Source organism: Schistocerca americana, chromosome 10, assembly GCF_021461395.2.
Source record: "Schistocerca americana isolate TAMUIC-IGC-003095 chromosome 10, iqSchAmer2.1, whole genome shotgun sequence".
NCBI lineage: Eukaryota > Metazoa > Arthropoda > Insecta > Orthoptera > Acrididae > Schistocerca > Schistocerca americana.
In genome coordinates, this window is record NC_060128.1 from 165171833 (window position 1) to 165196128 (window position 24296).

The window sequence follows — 24296 nt, forward strand, 5'->3', positions numbered from 1 at the left end:
ATAATGACAACAGTGATAACTTTCACTGTCACTAGACCTCAAATTATCTTACCAAAGATTTCAAACAGAGACATCTCACTTAGCTCTTTGGAGTTGAGACAGTACTTCTCTGTTATAAAGTTACATTTATTATCACTAGTTGATGTATCGCAGGTATTGCCATCTGTAAAGTTCCGAGGCTGGTTTTATTCCTGGCTTGTAAACAACGGCAGCACAATGGGAATAATCTCTGTGCCATTATTTATTGTATATTAAGTTAGGCTTTATTAATCGCTCAGCTTCTAAGCACAATACAATGTATTTACAGTATGAATTTCATTGTTTTACTTGGTGCCCTGTACATTATGTTTGTGTGGTTATATTTGTTTACAAAATTAGTAGGTTTTTACTATTGTGAAACCCAATAATTTTTTAACAAATACAACTATAATACATAACTATACATAAATCATGTTCAGAATACCAAGTGAAACAATTAAAAACATATGATAAATATATTGTATTGTATATGGAAGCTGAGCCATAATAAGTTTATACAATAAATAATGCCACGCTGCACAGAGATTAATTAAAGAACCATATAATTCTTTAAATTCCAAGTAGAGCATTGTTAAATAACTAAGACAATTTAGCCCATGCTCCTATATGTAACATGTGACTGACATATGAAGGCATTCACACTAAACCTGTCAGGCTAAATATATGTACAAATTAAAAGAAGAGATATGTGCAACATTCACAGGACATACTAAAATAATCTGTAAGTCATAATCATGTTCACACTAGTGTAGGGAAATAATATTAGATGACACTGCGAAGAGCCATTTGAGTGTATACATGGATCTCAGGCTACAGATCATCATTTACTGGATTCAAATGTCCAATTGTCACACACAGGTGTATCAGAAAGTCAATGTTACAATGACTTAAGGTAGTAACACAGGAAATATATTCCTTGCAATGTTATAATGTCATCATTGATAACTTGCTCTGTCACTAGTTCACAATCTTACCGGAGACATTCAACAGAGATATCCTACTTAACTCTTTTCAGCTGAGACTATTTCCTCTGTTATTAAGTTATGTTATTATCACCACTGAATGTATCACAGGCATTTCCATCTGTGATGGTACCTTACAGATGATTGTCTTTGCTTGTTTCACACACATATGATCCTCCATGCTTTCCGTTACTTTGATATTAATCACTGCGATACTGTGTAGCTATTGTTGTAAGTGCTGTACTAAATTGAAGACTTTCACTATGATAACGTTGATGTTGTATGAGCCTATAAGGAACAAGAAATATGCTTTCCCCTGATCTGTTTTCACCTTGTATGTATATACATATGGTATACCCACATTTTTGTCATGTTCCATTATATTTGTGCACATCACATGTATTCAATTTTGATACTGACAGATGTCCTGTAATGATGGTCTATGACTATAATCAATACACATATATGTTTTTAATGGACATCTAATAGTTAATAATGAATTTTTTCAAGTGCTTAATGGGAACTGATTGTCACTCAACCAACACTTTAGAATTAAGATGGTGGTTTTAATGCTTCAGATTGTAATCCACCCCTCCTTCCTTGTTGTTACCATTGTCCTTTATGATAAAGTCTTTTCAGAAGATTAGAGAAGAGTAAGATTTACAATAAACTTTTTACTTATCATTTCTCACACAGTTGGCACCAGTTCTTCAAGTCTAGGGTTCTGATTCTTGAAGCTGAAATTCTCACATTTTAGTTTCTCACAGTTCAATTGATCAAAATAATTTTGAAGAATGTCGCTGCAGAATTTTTGTTTTTACTTTAATTTATTGTGTCACATGTTACTATATCACACTGTCTTTTGAATTTTCACATTAAAAAAGGCAAAATTACATTGTTCGCCTAAAATACAAAACAACGTCCAATCACATCAGAGGTATGCTTACTACTGCTTCACTCTGCAGTAATAACAATATTCCAAAAGGTCTACAATTTTTCTTGACAAATGAATTTATATTAGTTTGATAATTAATTCATAAGTGAATCCAGAAATAAACATAATAAACAGTACTAGATTGTATAATTAATAAAAGAAATTTTAAGTGTGCCAAATATTTCATAATTTGAAATGTCTTTAAAAAAAATAAAAAATTAACTGTATGTTCAGAGCTAGCACATATCTATTGTAACAGCGGAAAAAAAGTAATTCCTTTTCATAAATTTTAGCTTGAAATATAACATATTGCGTATAAACTTATATGAAACTGTTCAGAAAAATAGCTGAGATAATACTGACCTGCACCTAATTTCGAAAAATATTACTGGTATCGATATCTACTGTTGAGCAAAAGTAATACTAGAGGAGGATGTCCCTTTACAATATGTTCTGCATAACATCCCTCCACTTGAGTACGGTCCAAAAGCACATTTATACAAGCATGTGAATCTGCCAGAGAAGTTCTTATTTGGAATATTGCGTGCATCACACTGGCTTCAATGTCAGGTATACTGTCATAGCACTGACCCTTCAATGAGAATTTTTATTTTTGGAAATAAAAAAAGCTACTTTTTTCCACTTTTAAAGAATTTTAGTTAGACCACTGATTTTCTCGATGAGAAATGTCTCAAAAACTACTCATTTGTCTAATATTGTAATTAGCTCTTTTAGTTTCCCTCCTCTGGAGCACTACTGTGCAGTGTGGTATCCATAGCAGATAGGACTGACAGAGGACATTGAAGAAGTTCAAAGAAGGGAAGCTCATTTTGTACTATCATGAAATAGGAGAGAGAATGTCATGAATATGATACTTGACTAGGGGTGGCAATCATTAAAACAAAGACATTTTTGTTGGGGTGAGAACTCATGAAATTTCGATCTCCAACTTTCTCCTCTGAATGCAAAAATATTTTGTTCGCACCCATCTACATCAGGAGAAATGATCATTATAAGAAAATAACAGAAATCAGAGTTTGCAAGGAAAGATTTAAGTGTTCATTTTTCCTGCGCACTCTTTGAGAGTACGACAGTAGAGAAATACAGTGAAATTGATTTGATGAGTCCTCTGCCAGGCACTTAAGCATAAATAGCAGCACGATCATGTAAACGGAAGTGTAGATGAGTAGCAATTCAGTAAATATATTCAATATACCACTGACAAATACTGACATTTGCAGATAAAAATCTGGAGCAAACTATCAACTGCCCTGGAAATGACAAAGAGCAAGAGAAACATCAGTATAGGATGCTATTGTAATAATTTTATTAATGATGTTATGTATACATATACCATAATCCCAAAACTGTATATATTATCATGCAAAATTTTTAGCTGTCGTTTGACAGAAAATACGATGAACATGAGAGGTAGCGAACAGAATTGTGTTTGCTCAAGGCAGAACCCTATTTCCATAATTACATACCGGCTAGCAATAACGTCTCACAATTTTAAAGTACACACTAGAACTCTTACATTTTTGCATCTCTGTATGTAGCTTCCAGTCTACAATTTCTGGAAGTTTAAAGGACAAGAATGGCGCACACACACAGCTGGAAGTAATCTTTAGTGTTGCACACTCTTATGTGCAACACTACACCACACTTGCCCAACTCAGGTGGGTACTTACTCGGCACATCTCGTGTTCAGCTTCACGGCCTCCTCCTCGAGACCAGGGTCACGGCTGCGGTTGCGGTAGAACTCCTCCGTCTCCTGCAGGCGCCTCTTCAGCTTCTTCAGCATATTTAGGTTCACCATCCCCTCAAAGAACTTGTCTCCGACTCCACCGCGGTCTGGGACCCTGTCATTAAAAGAAGAGCTACTGGAAACTACAGTGTGTACAGCCCACTAGAAGAGAAAACAAGTGGGAGGCATCACCAACACACAGTACAGAATAAAGATTTCTGGCTGCATTTAAGTTGATTGTACCTAACTACCTGTGTCTCAAAATCTTAAACTCTCGGACTGGATAGATTTATTTTTTTTAATTGTTAAACACTGAGGTCATCGACACCTGTTGCTCAAAACAGTAGCACAACTGTGATTAAAATTCATAAAGTTACTAATATGGGTCAATGGAAATTCTTTCAGATTACAGGCAACCACTAACTGTAAAGCAGAAGTGTCGAGTCACAAACAGGCACACGTAAAAGTAATAATTTGATGCCTTCGGAGCAATCCTTTTTGAGCAAGAGCAAAATACACACAGAAATCAAATACACATGTATAGATACATGCATATACATGCATACGCCCCTACATACTACCGGCTGGACAAACAGGGCTAGTGCTGCAGTTCGGGAGGTGGGCTAGGTTTGTGGTAAGGACTGTACAAGGTGGGCTGGATAAAGGCAGATAGGGGCAGGAGGCAAGGAGATGGAATTGGGTGGGTGACCAGCAGTTCCGAGGGAGGCAGCCAGTTTGCAGACTAGGAATGCAGGAAGAGAGGAAGACAGGTACACGGGCTATGCACATGATGCACAGCTGTCAGAGCCAGGTGTCGCAAGGCTGTTTTGTGAGGATGTTACAGGAGGAGGGAAGGGGAAATTGTTGTGCGGAGGGCGTGCAGAGAGTGGGTTACAGGAAACTGCTATCTGCACAATTCAGAGATGCTGATGGTGGAGGAAAACATCCAGATGGCACAGGGTCAGATATTTCTATGATCTATTGTTTAAAGTTGCACATTAATTCATCATCAATATCTCTGTGTGTACTGTAGTCATAATCAACATACACGCTAAAGGCTCTGTTAAAATAATTTAGTTAGTAATAATATGTGACTAGTTTGTAGTGTAATTAATACAATTAATCGGTCACCTTAAAATCTACACTCACAAAACGCATAGTGAGGTCAAATGCCGCAGAACGGTTTAATAGTTTTCTCACATGCATCTTATTGTTGTCTGCAATTGAGGGTAAGTCTTTTCGTAGAAAAGAATAGCGCACCGAACAAAAAACTGGGCACCCAAGAAACATCACACTAATATTCTGCAACACTATGCCTAGCCTTCATAACAGCTGAAGAAGAGAGTTTACAAAATTATTCAGGTATGCTGAAGCCACTGGCTCAACAATGATTAGATAACAGAGAGCAATGAAATTTTGGAGAGGTTGACTGTTATTTTCAAGGACTGTTCCAAATAGTCCCAGACATTTTCTGTGGCCGTAATGCTGGGTGATTTAGCACACCGGTCGAGGTGCGACAGGATGCCAGAGTGTTTGACAACCCTGGAATGCATGAGCATTGGCGTGAGCATTATCATCTCAGAAGGTGGGACTGTCTATAATAAAGTCATAATGAAAATGTAGAAGAAAAGGCAACGCATTGTCGTCAGAGTGTTGAAATAAACATCCTGGTTCATGCTCACACTGTCCTGAAAGAGTAGGCCCAATTCAAGGTACATGAAATGCTCCCAAAAACATGACTAGTCAATTTAGATGTAGATGTGGTCACCGAGAATGTTGAAATAAACTTCCTGGTTCATGTTCACGCTATCCTGAATGAGTGGGCCCTAATTAAGGGATATGAGAAACACCCCTAGAACCATGACTTGTCAGTGGAGATGTAGATGTGGACACTAAGAATGCTGAAGTACACATCCTAGTTTATGTTCACACTATCCCGAATGAGTAGGCCCACAACATAATATTAAAAATATTCCAAGATCATGACTTGTCTTACAGCACTACACACCTGCTGTCAACTGTTGAGCAGTTACTGTGTTGTTTGGCCCATCTTGATGTAGTGCCATGAGCAAGGGATTTTTGCAGAGTACCCCATTCCAAATTTCCAACACACACAATAAACTTAACATTATTTATTTGGAAAGAGGGGGTGACGAATCTGCATTCACTCACAGTCGCAATCCCTGCCAAGTTTGAAGCCAACTGTCATTAACAATGTACAACATTCCTCTCCAGTCACTGTTGGTTAGCTCCTTCATACAAACACTTCTTATGTTGCGTTACATTGCTGTGAGTGAGACAGGTTATGACATGGCATACTTTGTGCAGGTGGCCCTCCATAGTTTGTAAGTACTTAGAGAAAAAGAGGACCAGCCCGTTGAGAACGTGCAATATGACTTCATTTATTCATGAATGCAATGTATAAATCCCACAAAATTAAAAATACCCATTACTCTTTGATCACACCTTGTATACTGTTTTAGTAACATATTAATATGGTAAAATCTGCTACTTGATTTGTATGAATAACAATATGAATTAGTATAGATTTCCACTCACCACATGGACAAGATGTTTAGCAGCTGATATACACATTTAAAAGTAGACCACGCTATTGGGCAAATCCTTTGTCAGATTTAGAAAACACACACACACACACACACACACACACACACACACACACACACACACGTTCGTATACGCACAGCTTTGACACTCATGGCAACTGTTGTCTGATTACTGAGGTCTGCCTACAGTGAGTAGTGATCTCGTGTGGGTGGCAGGGGTACAGAAGAGATGTGGAGTGGGGAAGGGGAGGGACAGCAGCACAGAGGTGAGGGGAGATGGGGTGATGCTGTCTGTGGGAGAGAGCAGGATAGGATGGTAGGCTGCTAGTCTCAGCATTTGTAAGTCATGCTGGGGAGAGGGGAAGAAAAGCTGGGGGGGGGGGGGGGGGGGGGGGGAGGACTACACTCATGTGTTGGGAAGAGGGGAGGCTGGCAGAAGGCGCCTGTGAGGCTTGAGTGGGAGTAGGTTAAAAGGTGGAAGCAGGGACTAGCAAAGATTGAGGCCAGGACCGAAACAGCAACGAAGGAGGTGAGTTCCTACCAGTCCTTTTCAGAAAAGCTGGTGTTGATGCTAAGAACCCAGATAGTATGAGCTGTGAAGCCACCACTGAACTCAAGCAAGCCGTGTTTTGTGGCAGGCTTGGCAGTTGTGTGGTCCAGTTGGCTCTCAGCCACAGTTTTGTGGTGGCTGTTTGTGCAGACGGATAACTTGTTAGTTGTCACGCCCACACAGAATGCTGCACAGTGGTTGCAGCTGCATTTTTAGACCACATGGCTGCTTGCACTAACGGCTATTCCTTTGATGGGGTAGGAGATGCCTGTGACAGGACTGTAGTATGTGGTAGTGGGAGGATGTGTGGGATAGGTCTTGCATCTGGGTCTCTTACAGGGATGAAGAGTTGTTAGGCAAGGAGTTGGGAGCAGGAGTGGAATAAGAACAGATATGGTTACAGTGTAGGTCCAGTGGGTGGCTAAATAGCACTGTGGCCGGGGTGGGGAAGATGTTTCTCATTTCAGGACACTATAAGAGGTGGTGGAAACCGTGGCAAGAGCTTGATTCAGTTGCTGAAGTCACAAGAGGGGTGCTTCTTTGTGGGCAGTCAGTGAGCATGTTAGGGATGGTAGATGACCAAAGAGCTAAATCTGTTGAAGCACTTTGTCATGTACCTTAAACTACTTTTAAATGTACTTTTAAAGCTGCCTGTCTGCCACTCAATGCCTTCTCTATAAGGTGAGAAGCAATCTATCCTAATTCATGTTGTTGTTATTCTATCCAGTATTTTTGAGTGTCTGATTTCTGTGAATGACTGAGACAATTTACGTATATCAGGTCGCTCCCTTCACTAAGTAGGAGAAGACTCCTAATAAACTGGTAACTACTTTTACTGGAAATCAGAGGCGTGCACTCACAGAGTACTCTATTTTACAGTGTTATGCAAAAATCTTCACTCATCATTAATAAAGACAGCAAAAGTTAGTAGAAATGTTGATGCAACACACAAAACAATGGAGACTGGTACAGTAATGGGCAGATGAAGACAGGCATCTACTTAAGATACAGCGAACACACACAGCATGGAAACTAAACAGTCCAACAGCAGGAAACTACAGCACCGGTGTGTCTTGGCTGACAGCCTCTACCAAGCCGGAACACAGCACTCACTTCCCCAGGCACTTTAAAGGCAGCCACTACTCACTGTACGCCCATCACCGCACCAAACACCAAGCAAGCTGTCTCCAGTTCTTTAGCTACCTGTACAGACCCCTTCCGCTTCTTCACCACTCTGAAAGAAGATTTTACTGCTGGAATGCCAACATTACAAATATACGATTATTCCAACAGATAGGGGGTGAAAAAAATAGTCACAAAACTTTACCTTCACCATTCATATTGAGCACCATGATTATCTGCACCAGTCGCAGGAGGTGGGGATGCACATATGAGGGCAATCCCTAAATGAGGTCATTAGAGACAGAGCACAAGCTCAAATTATGGAAGGAACCATTCCAGCATTTGCCTTAAGTGATTTAGGAAACCACTGAAAACCTAAATCAGGATGTCTGGACGCAATTTTGAACTGTTGTCCTCACGAATGTGAGTCCAGTGTGCTAGCCACTGCATTACCCTGCTCGGTAGCAATCTCTAAAGTAAGAAATTCTACATTTATAGATACACAAAAATGCTTATTTTCTGTAATAGTTACATTGTTTTAAAGGTTAAGGAACACTGCGAAAGTTCACCAGAGACAAGGATATCATCAGGAGTGCCCCACAGAAGTGTGATAGGGCCATTATAATTCTCTATATACATAAGTGATTTGATGGACAGGGTGGGCAGCAATCTGCAGTTGTCTGCTGATGATGCTGTGGTGTACAGTAAGGTGTCAAAGTTGAGTGACTGTAGGAGAATATAAGATGTCCTAGACAAAATTTCTAGTTGGTGTGATGAATGGCAGCTAGCTCTAAATGTGGAAAAATTTAAGTTAATGCAGATGAGAACAGAAAACAAACCTGTAATGTTAGGATACAGCATTAATAGTGTCCTGCTTGACACAATCACATCTTTTAAATCTCTGTACGTAATGTTGCAAAGTGATATGAAATGGAATGTGCATGTGAGAACTGTGGTAGGGAAGGTGAATTGATGACTTCCATTTATTGGGAAGATTTATGGACAGTGTGGTTCATCTGTAAAGACTGCATATTGGATGCTAGTGCAACCTATTCTTGAGTACTGCTCAAGTGTTTGGGATCCGAACCAGGTCAGACTGAAGGAAGACATTGAAGCTATTCAGAACTGGGCTGCCAGATTTGTTACCGGTACGTTTGAACAACATACAAGTGTTATGGAGATGCTTCGTGAACTCAATTGGGAATCCCCGGAGGAAAGGCGATGTTCTTTTTGAGGAACACTACTGAGAAAATTTAGAGAATCAGCATTTGAAGCTGACTAGAATGATTCTAGTGCTGCCAACATACACTTTGCATAAGGATCATGAGTGGAACAGGAAAGGAAATGACTGGCAGTGGTACAGGACACCCCCTGCCACACGTTGTTAAGGTGGATTGCAGAGTTTCAAAGTAGGTGTAGTTTATCCTACCTAATTCTCTTTCTGGTTGATCTATTTTTGTAGACGCTGTGATAGTTTTACAATGCCCTTGTGATACCAACTCACTGCCATCTTGTGCAGGAAGCATTGAGCCTCATCTTTCACCTCATTGTTAGTGCAGAACCACCATTCAAACAAATGTTCCTTCTTCTTGGGGAACAGGTGGTAGTCACTTGGTGCAAGTCGAGACTGTATGGTGGGTGGATGATGACGTCCCAACCTAAGTTTTCCAGGAGATTGACAGGTAATGTGTGGATGAGCATTGTTATGGAGGATGCTTAGAACCTTTCTCAACAGTCCTCTTCTCCAGTTCTGGAATGTCCTCCTGAGTTTTTTCAGTGTTTCATAGTATCTGTGTTTCGGAAAACTTCAGGAACTAAAATACAGAGAGCATCCAGAGTGATCCTCCAATCCTTACATATGGTTTCCCAACCTTCGTGATTGTCTCGTCATAAATGGATGCCCTACCCCTCCATTTTTCATTGTAAGTTTCAGTAAGACCAGATGTAAACTCTCTTCACCAACTGCGTCACCAACATGCACAACTGTCCACACACTTCTGTCAATTGACGATGAATTTCACCTTGTTCAATAATTTTTGCACACAAAAATTGAATAACTGTGCAGACTCCACACTTGGCAGTAGGGTGTTCAATGGGAGCGCTATTTTGAATGGCTGCCTATCCAAGACTGAGCATGCAAGTGAAGCATGTGTGGGCGTATTTGGGACTGGAGGCAGCACCACTCATAACAGTGTGGCCAACAATCGTATTACAAGTATCTCTATGCCCCAAAAATTTTTGGGATTGACCTCATGTATCACAGACAATTGTTATTTTTGTAGTGCTGTTGACTACGGGTGCAGCCAATCCCACACCTGTCATCTACAGCCACAGCAGCCTGAAGAGCTATAAAAGAGAAGTGTTCTTTCAGCGCTAAATAAAGTACAGTGTTCACTTATTGTGTGTGTTAATTAAATGACTGTTCTCCATGGCCACAACTCTGTGTTTGAACAAGAATACAACAGAGAAATATAACAGCTGTCATACTAATTATGTCTATTCTCAATGTGGCTAAGTAAGTGTCAACGCCATCAAAAGGAAAATTCACTTGCGAGAACCTTAAATTTAAAAAGAGACTGAACAGTGGGCCAGCAACTAACCTCAAGATAAGAAATTCCAGTAATTCTGACAGACACATTTCAAACCAGGAACAGTAGCCTGTCTCTCAGAACCGTTAGTTGCTCCCATAGGGAGGAAAGAAGGCTAGGAGGAGAAGGTTGGAAAACAGGAGCAGGGCACTCACAAGGAAATGGTCCAATAAGACATGTTGAAACCTACCTTGAAATTTTTTACACAGGAAGAAGACAATGAAAGAAATGCACTGTCAAAAATTTTACCTGCTATGAGACACTGCAAGTATTTAAAAAAATATCTGAAAATCGCCAAATTCATTGCGCACCAGGCGGCAGTAGAAATGTACACCCCTACTGGTGTGCGGGCGCGCACACACACACACACACACACACACACACACACACACACACACAAACACACACACACACACGAAGAAGGATCAGAGTCGGTTGCCTAATCAATAAATGCAAAGAGACATTCATATACAACGATGCCAGTGATAAGTACGAGTGATTTATTCTTTCCGCAGCTGTATGTCTGTCTTCAAGAATTGCAAGGCAAATTAGAACCAAAAATAAAAAACAGATTTTTTAGTTGCAAAAATCTTGTAATTGACATATCAACATTTAAAAAAATTGGAAAGAATAATTTTCAACATTTTGTTTGAAACGTATCCCTACCAGCTGCAGAAAGTAATTCATTGCTTTTGTTGGATTCATGGTCTGGACATAATGACACCTCTGTTCTTGTGGAGGACAACAAAAAATGTGTAGATATGATGTGGATTCCGCCTGGAACTACTAGTGCGATTCAACCTCTTTATAAATAGTTTTTTCAACAGCAGAAAGCATTTCTCAGAAAATTATCACACAACATAATTTCTGATACCTCTCTCTCATTTCAGGTTTATCAGCAGAACAGTATTCTTAAGCTCCAGTCATTTGTGCATTACCAGTTTTCTTCGCCACACTTTACGGATTTTATCAAGTATGCCTAGTATGCAGCCAAATATGCAGAACAACAGCTGGGACCATTTCTGACTCCATACCAGTCCTGTCTAAATAAAACTAGTAGTTACTGCGAAATGTCTGACTGCATCAGTTTTTGCTTTTTCCAGTGTGACTGGTGCAAGAAAAATGTTTTTTTTTCCCATTCAATAGACACTTCACATTTTTGTTATGACTACAAAGAATAAACAAAGAACTGTTTCACTGATAGTCAAAAGTAAAACATTCAAATATTATTTTAAAGAAAGGCCTACAGGAATTGTTATAAAATGTAGTACTGCAAGGCACATTTCATTCCAACAAATTACAAGTCCTCATTGATGGAAGTCAAACACTGCAATGATTTTATTTTCTCTGCTAGCCACTTTTATCAGAATTACATGTGCAAGAACTGAACTGCTGATATGAAGTTATTCAAAAAAATGTTTGTATAGTTTGAGCCAGGTTTTCACCAGAGCAAACAAGCTAACAAGCACGAGCAAAGGAGAATTCTGTCTGGTGTACCCAGTACGCCTCTAGCAGGTCTATCAACAGGACGCCACTGCAGCTACTTATGTGTACCTGATCTTCCCCAGTTACCTAATCGGAAAACGGAGACCTGCAGTTTAACATGGAATCTGTACCATGTCTTTCGTGGCCACTCCAACAGCTGTGAGAAGTGAATGCTCAGTTAAAAATCATTGTTGAAAAAGTTGTGGTCTGAACAAGGTTTGACCTCCCTCTCTCTGGATCATGAAGCGAGTGCTTTGCCAATAGACCTTTTTTGTTTTAGGGGGAAAAAAGAATATGACCATTAAACCTTACACATGAATTCGCATTGTGTCTCTAACGAAGTAGAGTTGTATCCTGTAGGCCAAATATTAGCTTCAAAAACTAAAACCTAATAACACAGCGTTCATAGGCAATCTTCGCTACTTCGTGTTCTCTTCCGTTCCCTCTAGTATAAACGATTCAATCCATATACAAACAAATGGTAGTGAATTTTCTACAAATGCTCATTCACACGTGTTCGCTTCCATTCAATCCATTGTAAACCAAGCTTAGGAGCTTAAAATTGGTGTCTGTGAATTACAAAAAAACAAATTGCTGGAGAAAATCTACTGGTTTTATTTTTATTTCAAACTAGTACTTACTTAAAAAACACTTCTTGTATACCTCTCTAGCTCGACCAACATCAAATATTTTGCTGCCCAAACAGCAGTACTCAACTACTATTTTTAGTGCCTCATTTCCTAATCTAATTTCCTCAGCACTGCCTGATTTAATTATACTACATTCCATTAGCCTCATTTACTTTTGTCGATGTTCATTTTATATCCTCCTTTCGAGACAGTGTCCATTACATTCAACTGTTCTTCCAAGCCTTTTGTCACGTCTGATAGAATTAAAATGTCATTGACAAACCATAAAGTTTTTATTTCTTATCCTGCAACATTTTCCTTTCCAAATTTCTTCTCAGGTTTCCATAAATGCTTGCTGCTTGTAAACATTTAAAAACATAAGGCATAGGCTACAACACTTGTCAACTATTGCTTCCCTTTCACGTCCTTCAACTCTCACGAGTGCAGCTCAATCACAATTAGGGAGGCGGTGAATGGTGCTCTGTACCATTTCTTGACCAATGAATTTGACAGATGGCACCTACCCCGGTGTGGAAGGTATCCTGGCGAGGAAGAGCTCAAAGAACTTCTGCCAGAGAAGCGGCAGCAGCGGGTGCCCGAGCGGCGTGTCCAGTGCCTGCTGCGCCCAGCGGTAGACGGCCAGGCTGCTCGACGTCGGCGCCGGCACCTTCAGGGTGTGTGCCGCTCTCTGAAATGTGGCTACAGTCACACAGGGCCTGGGATAGATGAGGCACATAACATAAAACATCTACATTTATGTCTAAGCATGTGTTCCACAACCCACTGTACTGTCTATGGCAGACAATTCCCACGGGGAAACTCTAACATTCAGGAAAAATAGTGACTTTTCACAATACGGGAAAAGCAAATAGTAGCACTTTAAGAAAAAAAAAAATAATTCTGAAACTGTTTCAAAAATGTAGGCATTGTAAATTTTACATCTGTATTATCCTCCCAACCTTGTACATAAACAAATCTCCTGTGCCTTATCTTTCCAGTTTCCCACCACCTCCCAAAGTCCTACCCTCCAGCCACAGAGGAGTATACCCTTCTTAACTCAGTACCACCTAGGCTGGAGCAACTGAATTACATTCTCTGCCAGGGTTTCGACTACCTCTCATTGTGCCCTGAAACGAGAAATATCCTGCCCACTCTCCTTCCCACTCCTCCCACAGTGGTATTCTGCTGTCCACCGAAGCTACACAATACATTTGTTCATCCTTACACATTGCCTCATGGCTCATACCCCAGTAATAGGCCTATATGCAAGACCTGTCCCATACATCCTTCCACCACCACTTACTCCAGTCCTGTCACAAACATCATCTATTCCGTCAAAGGCAGGGCTACCTGTGATCTACAAGCTAAGCTGCAACCACTGTGCTGCATTCTATGTGGCCATGACAACCAACAAGCTGTCTGTTCGCATGAATGGCCACCACAAACTGTGGCCAAGAAACAAATGGACCATGCTGTTGCTGAGCAAGCTGCTAAACATGACATCTTTCATTTCAATGACTGCTTCACAGCCTGTGCCATATGGATCCTTCCCACCAACATCAGCTTTTCTGAACTGTGCAGGTGGTAACTTTCACTGCAATACATCCCACATTCCCGTAACCCTCCTGGCCTCAACCTTTATTACTCACTGTCCTCACCCATCCAGGCCCTTATCTGTTCCCATTCCACCACTACACAGCCATCATTCCATCATCACACCCAGTCTTTTTACTGCTCACCTTTCCACTATTCCTCTCCCCCCCCCCCCCCCTCTCCCCACCTCTCCCCTGCCCTCCATCTAACATGCAGCACTTCAATGTCCACCACCCCAACCATACTATCCCTCCCCCTCCCCTCCCCAGCCCCCATCTTCCTCCTTACCCCCCCCCCCCCCCCCCCAGTCACCAGTACCATCATGCGCTGGTGATGCTGCTCACAGTGTGGTTTTAGTTGCCTGAGACTGCAGTCATGTGTGTGTGTGTGTGTGTGTGTGTGTGTGTGTGTGTGTGTGTGTGTGTTCTGTTGTGCCTATCTACAACTCAGCATCACTGCTATATGGGTATCATCTACTTCTACATGTATACTCTGCGAACCACTGAAGTGCACGACAGAAGGTATGTCCCATTGTACCAGTTATTAGGGTTTCTTCCCATTCCATTCACATACGGAGCATGATGGAAGAATGATTGTTTAAATGTCTCTGTGCATGTCGTAATTATTCTACTCTTATCTTCACAATCCCTTCATGAGCAATATGTAGGGGTTGTAGTACATTCATAGAGTCATCATTCAAAGCTGGTTCTTGAAACTTTGTTAGTAGATTTTCTTGGGATAGTGTACACCTATCTTCATGGGTCTGCCAGCTCGCTTTCTGCAGCATCTCTGTGACTCTCTCCCACAGCTCAAAAAAACCTGTGACCATTTGTGCTGCCCTTCTCTGTATATGTTCACTATCCCCTGTGAGTGCTGTTTTTTACAGGTCCCACAAACTTGAGCAATATTCTAAAATGGGCACGAGCTATTTGCAAGCAATCTCATTTGTAGACTGATTTCAAGTCCCTAGTATTCCACCAGTGAACCACAGTCTACCACCTGCTTTCCCCATGACTGAGCATATGTGATCATTCCAGTTAATATCCCTACAAGTACATCCAGGCATTTGTATGTATTAAACAGTATGTCTTACGCCATATCTAAATATAACATTCCTTACAATCAATGGGGCTAGAAGTGCAATCAAAATCATAGCTCCTTAGGAAATAAGTGGTACTGAATATTTTATGTTTTTAATGTGTCCTACATCACATTGCTGTACAGAATGTAATCTTAATGATCAAATAAAATTGAATTCAGTTCAATTCAAATCAGTATCAGACATATTGGAAATGTAGTTATTGTGTCGGTATTTCTTGCATCGTGTGCTGATGTTGGCAAATTGTTGGTTGTTTGGAGGAAGAGACCAAACAGCGACGTCATCGGTCTCATCGGATTAGGGAAGGATGGGGAAGGAAGTCGGCCGTGCCCTTTCAAAGGATCCATCCCAGCATTTGCCTGGAGCGATTTAGGGAATCACGGAAAACCTAAATCAGGATGGCCGGACGTGGGATTGAACCGTCGTCCTCCCGAATGCGAGTCCAGTGTGCTACCACTGCGCCACCTCGCTCGGTGGCAAATTGCTGACATTAGTCACAGCCAATCAAATGATTGTACACAGCAGCCAATGAAAATTGCTGAATCTACTTTTCTTTCAGCAGAAGATATGAATTGATTACATTTGTTTCCAATATGAAGAGTGCCAGAATAACTTTTACAGACCTTGTTATTATGAATTTTAAGGTTGCTTACTGATTTTTGTATTTCTTTGTCGACTAGTAAGGGAAAAAAATATGCTGACAGAGTGGCCTGTAGTGCAGCCTGAGGCCTAGGTTAGGTTGGAATGTGTCAATATTGTTGCATTGGTGAAGCCAACAAATGTCAATGGAAGGAAAGTAAATGTTCTGATAGACTGACTTGTAGTGTAGCCAAAGGTCTAGATGAGGTTAGAATGTGACAGTCTGCTTGAGAGTTGGCGAAGCTAGCAAATATCAACACAAAAATGGGAACGTGATAACAGATCAATGTGTAGCACAGCATGAGATACACTTTTATCACTGCAGTAACCTACTTGTGTGTCTCATTTCCAATTTTGCTCAAAATTCTTATGATATAGTTAAATTCTAACCTAATAAAGCACAGTGATAGCAGACTTACTTTATGAACCATAGGAAATTTTGTAAACAAAATTCTAGTTGGCTATCTACATCTGGCTCACCATTTGTCTTTTTGATTTCCCATACTTCATCTCATAAACGGCAGCAAGCAATGAAAAAGCTCCTCATGCCATAATTGCTCTTTTACGAGATCTTTGTTAAATCCACATCAGATAAACTGAGGGGCAGCAGCTCCTACTATGTCTTTTGAAGTATGAATGAACCCTTCAGATGTATTCAAAGGTCACGCTTAAATTGCTATCAATTTCAGCATGTCAGTGCATCATCTTCAGGCTCCTCTATGACAAAGCAGGTAACCACCATAAAACAGCTCAACAGACAGCACAATCTAATCAGTGCCTGTGATAGTGAGTTCTTGCTTTCCTGCCTATGCTAGTGGTAGTGCCAACATATCCACTTCTCCACATAACTACCCAATTTATGAGTGTGGGACATAAAACAAGAGCACTGTAGTGTCAAAATCAATAGCAAACAAACAAAAACTTTAAATACACCTGAAGGATTCACTTTTACTCCAAAAAAACAATATATACTATTAAGCAACTAATCCAGTTTCATGGTTCACAGTCAGAGTTGCAGGCTGCCTATGTAACATATTCCAGGGAAGCAAATATCCAATTTTCAATATCTCATGATTGAATTTAAAGTCCTATCATAATTTACTCATTAAGAAGTTGAAATATGCTGAAGGTTTAACACAGTCAGACACATATTACACATAAAAACTTTGCATATCTCTTGAGGCAGGGCAGCTCATTATGTGTATTGAGAATGAGAGCACATAGTGACTCCCAAGAAAATTTACACATAATTTCAAACGCTAAGGAACCTTTTTCTGGCTGACACTCCCCAAAAAATCATGAAAGGAAACAAATTTATTTCTTACTATATTTTTGCTGTTATTGCACCAGGCATCATTTTAATTTATTACTGCTTTACTACTATCTCTACTCGCAACACACTCTGTAGACAGTATCGACATATCAGATCCATTCAAAAAATTGTGGATCTTTGTCCACAATTTTTTTCTACACTTATCTTTTACTTACTGTGCACAGTCTCCTTTGAAATACTCTCCTCCACAATTGATACACTGCTCCCAACACCATTTCCACCTCTGAAAGCAGTCTGGGTTTGCCTCTCACTGGATCGTACTAAGTGTCATCTCCAAATTTTCTTTTATCTCGTCTATCATTGCAGATAGAGAAAGTGTATGAGGATATTGAAAGGGTAATGCAGTATGTAAAGGGGGACGAAAATCTAATAGTTATGGGTGACTAGAATGCAGTTATAGGGGAAGGGGTAGAAGAAAAGGTTACAGGAGAATATGGGCTTGGGACAAGGAATGAAAGAGGAGAAAGACTAATTGAGTTCTGTGACAAGTTTCAGCTAGCAATAGCGAATACCCTGTTCAAGAATCACAAGAGGAGGTGGTATACTTGGAAAAGGCTGGGAGATACGGGAAGATTTCAATTAGATTGCATCATGGTCAGACAGAGATTCCGAAATCAGATACTGGATTGTAAAGCATACCCAGGAGCAGATATAGACTCAGATCACAATATAGTAGTGATGAAGAGTAGGCTGAAGTTCAAGACATTAGTCAGGAAGAATCAATACGCAAAGAAGTGGGATACGGAAGTACTAAGGAATGATGAGATACGTTTGAAGTTCTCTAACCCTATAGATACAGCAATAAGGAATAGCGCAGTAGGCAATACAGTTGAAGAGGAATGGACATCTCTAAAAAGGGCCATCACAGAAGTTGGGAAGAAAAACATAGGTACAAAGAAGGTAGCTGCGAAGAAATCATGGGTAACAGAAGAAATACTTCAGTTGATTGATGAAAGGAGGAAGTACAAACATGTTTTGGGAAAATCACGAATACAGAAATACAAGTCGCTGAGGAATGAAATACATAGGAAGTGCAGGGAAGCTAAGACAAAATGGCTGCAGGAAAAATGTGAAGACATCGAAAAAGATATGATTGTCGGAAGAACAGACTCAGCATACAGGAAAGTCAAAACAACCTTTGGTGACATTAAAAGCAACGGTGGTAACATTAAGAGCGCAACGGGAATTCCACTGTTAAATGCAGAGAAGTGAGCAGATAGGTGGAAAGAATACATTGAAAGCCTCTATGAGGGTGAAGATTTGTCTGATGTGATAGAAGAAGAAGCAGGAATCGATTTAGAAGAGATAGGGGATCCAGTATTAGAATCAGAATTTAAAAGAGCTTTGGAGGACTTACGGTCAAATAAGGCAGAAGGAATAGATAACATTCCATCAGAATTTCTAAAATCATTGGGGGAAGTGGCAACAAAACGACTATTCACGTTGGTGTGTAGAATATATGAGTCTGGCGACATACCATCTGACTTTCGGAAAAGCATCATCCACACAATTCCGAAGACGGCAAGAACTGACAAGTGCGAGCATTATCGCACAATGAGCTTAACAGCTCATGCATCGAAGCTGCTTACAAGAATAATATACAGAAGAATGGAAAAGAAAATTGAGAATGCGCTAAGTGACGATCAGTTTGGCTTTAGGAAAAGTAAAGGGACGAGAGAGGCAATTCTGACATTACGGCTAATAATGGAAGCAAGGCTATAGAAAAATCAAGACACTTTCATAGGATTTGTCGACCTGGAAAAAGCGTTCGACAATATAAAATGGTGCAAGCTGTTCGAGATTCTGAAAAAAGTAGGGGTAAGCTATAGGGAGAGACGGGTCATATACAATATGTACAACAACCAACAGGGAATAATAAGAGTGGATGATCAAGAACGAAGTGCTCGTATTAAGAAGGGTGTAAGACAAGGCTGTAGCCTTTCGCCCCTACTCTTCAATCTGTGCATCGAGGAAGCAATGATGGAAATAAAAGAAAGGTTCAGGACTGGAATTAAAATACAAGGTGAAAGGATATCAATGATACGATTCGCTGATGACATTGCTATCCTGAGTGAAAGTGAAGAAGAATTAAATGATCTGCTGAACGGAATGAACAGTCTAATGAGTACACAGTATGGTTTGAGAGTAAATCGGAGAAAGACGAAGGTAATCAGAAGTAGTAGAAATGAGAACAGTGAGAAACTTAACATCAGGATTGATGGTCACGAAGTCAATGAAGTTAAGGAATTCTGCTACCTAGGCAGTAAAATAACCAATGATGGACGGAACAAGGAGGACATCAAAAGCAGATTCGCTATGGCAAAGAAGGCATTTCTGGCCAAGAGAAGTCTACTAATATCAAATACTGGCTTTAATTTGAGGAAGAAATTTCTGAGGATGTACGTCTGGAGTACAGCATTGTATGGCAGTGAAACATGGACTGTGGGAAAACCGGAACAGAAGAGAATCGAAGCATTTGAGATGTGGTGTTATAGACGAATGTTGAAAATTAGGTGGACTGATAAGGTAAGGAATGAGGAGGTTCTATGCAGAATTGGAGAGGAAAGGAATATGTGGAAAACACTGATAAGGAGAAGGGACAGGATGATAGGACATCTGCTAAGACATGAGGGAATGACTTCCATGGTACTAGAGGGAGCTGTAGAGGGCAAAAACTGTAGAGGAAGACAGAGATTGGAATACGTCAAGCAAATAATTGAGGATGTAGGTTGCAAGTGCTACTCTGAGATGAAGAGGTTAGCACAGGAAAGGAATTCGTCGTGGGCCGCATCAAACCAGTCACTTTGGAAATTTAAAAAAAAAAGTCCGCAAGGGCCAGGTCTGGAGAGTACAGAGGACGAGGCAGCACAGTTATTTCGGTTTTTGTGCAATGGGGATGAACAGGAATGAATGTGCGGGTGCATTATAATGATGCAAGAGCCACGAATTGTCTTGTCATATTTCAGGTCACTCCCTTCTCACATTTCCTCACAGGCATCACAACATGTCCCAATAGTACCATCAAATAACAGTTTGTCCCTGTGGCATGAATTTGTGATGAACTAATCCTTCAAAGTCAAAGAAAACTAGTGGCATGGCTTCGACATTTGACCAAACCTGACAAGCAGTTCCCCTCCCCTCCCCATCTTGGAGGACCTTTCCCGACCCAATGTGAAGAGTGAACCTTGGTCTCAACATCATAACCATGTCTCATCACCAATCATGATTCTCGTAAGGAAAATCTTGTTATCATGTAAGCAATCCAAAAGCTCTTCACAGATTGCAAGGTGAAGGTCCTTCTGGTCTTGACTCATGAGCCATGGAATGAACTTTGCAGCAACATGATGCATTCTGAGACGCTGTGTCAACATTTCATGACATGATCCAACTAAAATGTTACATTCTTCTGCACTGTCTCGAACAGTCAGTCTTTCATTGGCACGCACAACTTCATTGACGTTCTTGACATGAGTGTCGTCAATAGAACGAGGGTCATCTTTAACCTTGCCCAGCCATTTTCAAACTGTGTGAACTATTCGTAAGACAGAGTAGGGCTAAAGCAAACACTGTAGGCTTCCTGCATAATTTGTGTGTCTCTGTACAGGTTTTCTTGGGTTTCACACAAAATCGAATGCAGACGCGTTGCTCCTCTAACTTTGTCATCTCAAAATTTGCAAACTGTGTGACACAATGTTCTACTTAATACAGCACTGAACAACAGCTAACAACATACAACAGTGAAACTTCCAGCAGTTACACATCAAACACAGGTGTGTGCAGGGATGAGAACCGCGTTTCACTCCAACTCACCACTGGCGCAAAATTACAAATGTTCAGTAAGTTTCTGAACAGACCTTGTATAGTACTGAATGTACCCACAAAATTATATCACTGTATAGCACATAGTTAAGGAGATAGGAAATCAAGCACTGAAATGTGTGACAAAATTGCTTTATCTCAAATGGAGCACAAATTGCCCCGACTATACTCATCCTGTGTTTTATAATAAGAGCACTTAATGAGTTCCAACAAACAGTGAGAGATGGTGGTCACAGATAGTACATGGATTAAGAGAAAGAGAAATGAATAGTGTAATTAAGAATTATACAAAAAAAGAGGTAGAGACAAAAGTGTTTGCTAAAAATAGAAATAAAAATAAATTATTTTGTAGTTTGTTTACTGAGTAAATGACATGGTATTCTCCATGCCCCTTCACAACTTGTGGATGCCTAGTTTTCCTTCACATCATGCCTATCTGGCTTGGATTCAGTCCATTTTAGTACTCTGGGGGATTTCTTGTACTGTGTGACTGTCACAACAGCCCACTATAATGGATACCACACACGAGATAATCTCAAAAGCCTGGTGCAAGAACCCACTTTAAACTTTCACAGTTCCTTCACCACCATCTTAGCACAGTTTTATTGGTAAGTTTTCCAAATAAACTTTCTCTTATCAGTTCCTCCCAGTGAACAAGTGTTCGCTTGCTGCCCCAATTTTTCCCCAACTTTTTAGATCTTGTGTTTATTATAAAACAACTTCGGTGAGTGACATCTTTCACTAGACAGTGCCCACTACCACTGTTACTGCCCTATGTGTTTAAATTTGCAGTGATGAGCTCTCATTCCCCATGTATTTCATTGGAGTGTAAAAGGCTCCATCACCACTGTTTAAACCCTATACATTCTACTTTGCAGCAATTGCTTCTTGTTCCTTGGGTATTTTAGTGGCGCATGAATTTGGATATTTTTCACATTCACCTTATGGTGCATAAATTCCAAGTTTAGCCATTTGATGATCAGACTTCTAAGAGGTTACACAATTGACCAGTTAAAACTTGAATATTAGGACATGAAGTGATAAGTTGTGAGTAAAAGCCTATCCTTTTTCTCACTATTATACACAGTGTATTAACAGCATTTTACAAAAACACTTTTTGTATTCAATACAGACTATTACCTGACGATGCACCTATAATAAATTTCAAACCGGTTGTGTTGCCTAATAAAGGAACATGTATGCAGCTAATGCGTGCCTGAAGAAATTATTAAAGAATTTTTTTGAGATTATTTAGGAGAATTTTTGGAAATTTCTTTACACTAACAATGTAAAAAAAGAAAGTAAAAGTAAAAAGAAAATCAAGGAAATAGTGAGATAATATATCATGAAAAGATTTATGATAATGATAAAAAAAAGAATAGAGGAGATTTAGTGTTTACAGAGGATAGGTCCAGGGTGGCATGAAGATGTGTACAAGAATAAGTTCCCATCTCTGGAATTCAGAGAACCCAGTACTGGGTAAGAGCACCCATGTGACCCATGTGTGGATAATTCTTCTATAGCCATGACGCATTCCGACAGTATATTGGTGGGCATGCCTATAAAAAATGCTCTGTAGTGGACACAAGTTAGTCCAGAAACCACTTCACGTTTAAAACAAATAATCACTCATGCTCTGAAACTGTGTATGTTGCTTATTAACTAACAAGCATATCACCAATAGTGTACCATTCTTACTGTTCCCACCTTTCTCTACAGTGTATACCGATCTTTCAAAAGACATCAAGCAACATTCACTTTACATTGTTATACCCTTTTCCTAAGATGAGAAATATCTTGTTCATAGTAGGCACCACAGCCTTGAAACTTTTAAATTTTCAAATATTCCCCTTTTGCACCACCATATCATTTAAATATTTTTATTTGTATTTCTTTATTTTTTTACCAGCTTTTATTTAGGCAGGCAAAAAAAATAGTGGGCATTGCACAATCCCTATCATAGGCTTCTAGGGGTTGTACAGGGGATTTAGTAGATACAATATGGATAAGGAACCCATGTTTGAAAATGTACCATTTGGATGTAACATAAGTTTGAAGATGCGATCACTTTCAAATCACCTGCTTTGAAGTACATATGTAAACTGAGAAGATGGTGCTCTCATCAACTTATGTTGTAATTATGAAATTGCATACCATTTTAATCTGAGTACAACAATGGCTGCCAGAGTTCGATACCTCATAAATGGGCCCTGCCAATCACAGCACATACAGCTGCACATCTTCAATGGGCAAAACAAAACAGACACTCGTATAGTAGCTGGCTAGGGGGCAGGTAGTATGGTCTTGTGAGTCACAGTATTCCTGCTTTCAATTAATATGAGCTATCAAGTTCACCAACAGAACAGTAAGGAATTGGCAGGAAAGAAAAATACTGAGGAAGGAACAACTGCTGCACTCTCAGTTTAAAAGAAAATGTGCAAATGTTGGCAGGCACAGGCTAGTAGAGATTTGTGCGCCTGTGGAAAGATCTGTGTGCAAAGCATACAACAACTACCACTGTCATACCTTAGCAAAAGATATGGCTGAGAGACAGAGAAAATTGCTAAGCAGGTCTATGGCTTCCATCTCATCATTCATTCACTAGTCTGATGTGGCAGTAAAAGATAGCATAACAAAAGCCGAAGTTTTACATTACATGTTTAAGAAATCATTCTTGCAGGAGAACTGTACAAACATACTGTTGTTTGACCACTGCACAGACTAACATATGGATCACACAGTAACAGGCATTCCTAGCATAGAGAAACAACTGAAAGAATTGAAAATAAATAAGTTTTAGTGTCTAGATGGAATCCCAATTCAGTTTTAAAAGCGTTCTCTACGACATTGGTCTCTTACTTAGTTTGCATTTATCACGAAATTCTTGCCCAGCACAAAGCCACAGGAAAAAGAGCACAAGTAACTCCTGTGTTTAAGAAGGGTAGAAGAACACACCCGCAAAATTACTGACCAATATCCTTAACATCAGTTTGCTGCAGAATCTTAAAAATATTCTCAGCTCGAAATTAATCCATTTTTTTTGAGACCAAGAAACTTATGTCCACAGATCAGCATGGTTTTAGAAAGCATTGCTTGTGCAAAACTCAGCTTGCCCTCTTCTCACGTGATATATTGTGAACTATGAATGAAGGGCAACAAAGAGATTCCAGTTTTCTGGAAAGCATCTGAC

The 24296-nt window shown here is 39.9% G+C and overlaps 1 protein-coding gene across 1 annotated transcript in view; it reads right to left on the bottom strand.

The window, feature by feature from the left end:
* Positions 1–24296, bottom strand: part of LOC124552329 (ectopic P granules protein 5 homolog) — a 358669-nt gene that overhangs the window by 180450 nt on the left and 153923 nt on the right. The window contains exons 18-20 of the mRNA XM_047126600.1: positions 13148–13311; positions 7947–8033; positions 3634–3797 (exon numbers count right to left, since the gene is read on the bottom strand). Coding sequence (XP_046982556.1) covers positions 3634–3797; positions 7947–8033; positions 13148–13311 — 415 coding nt within the window. The remainder of the gene's footprint in view (positions 1–3633; positions 3798–7946; positions 8034–13147; positions 13312–24296) is intronic.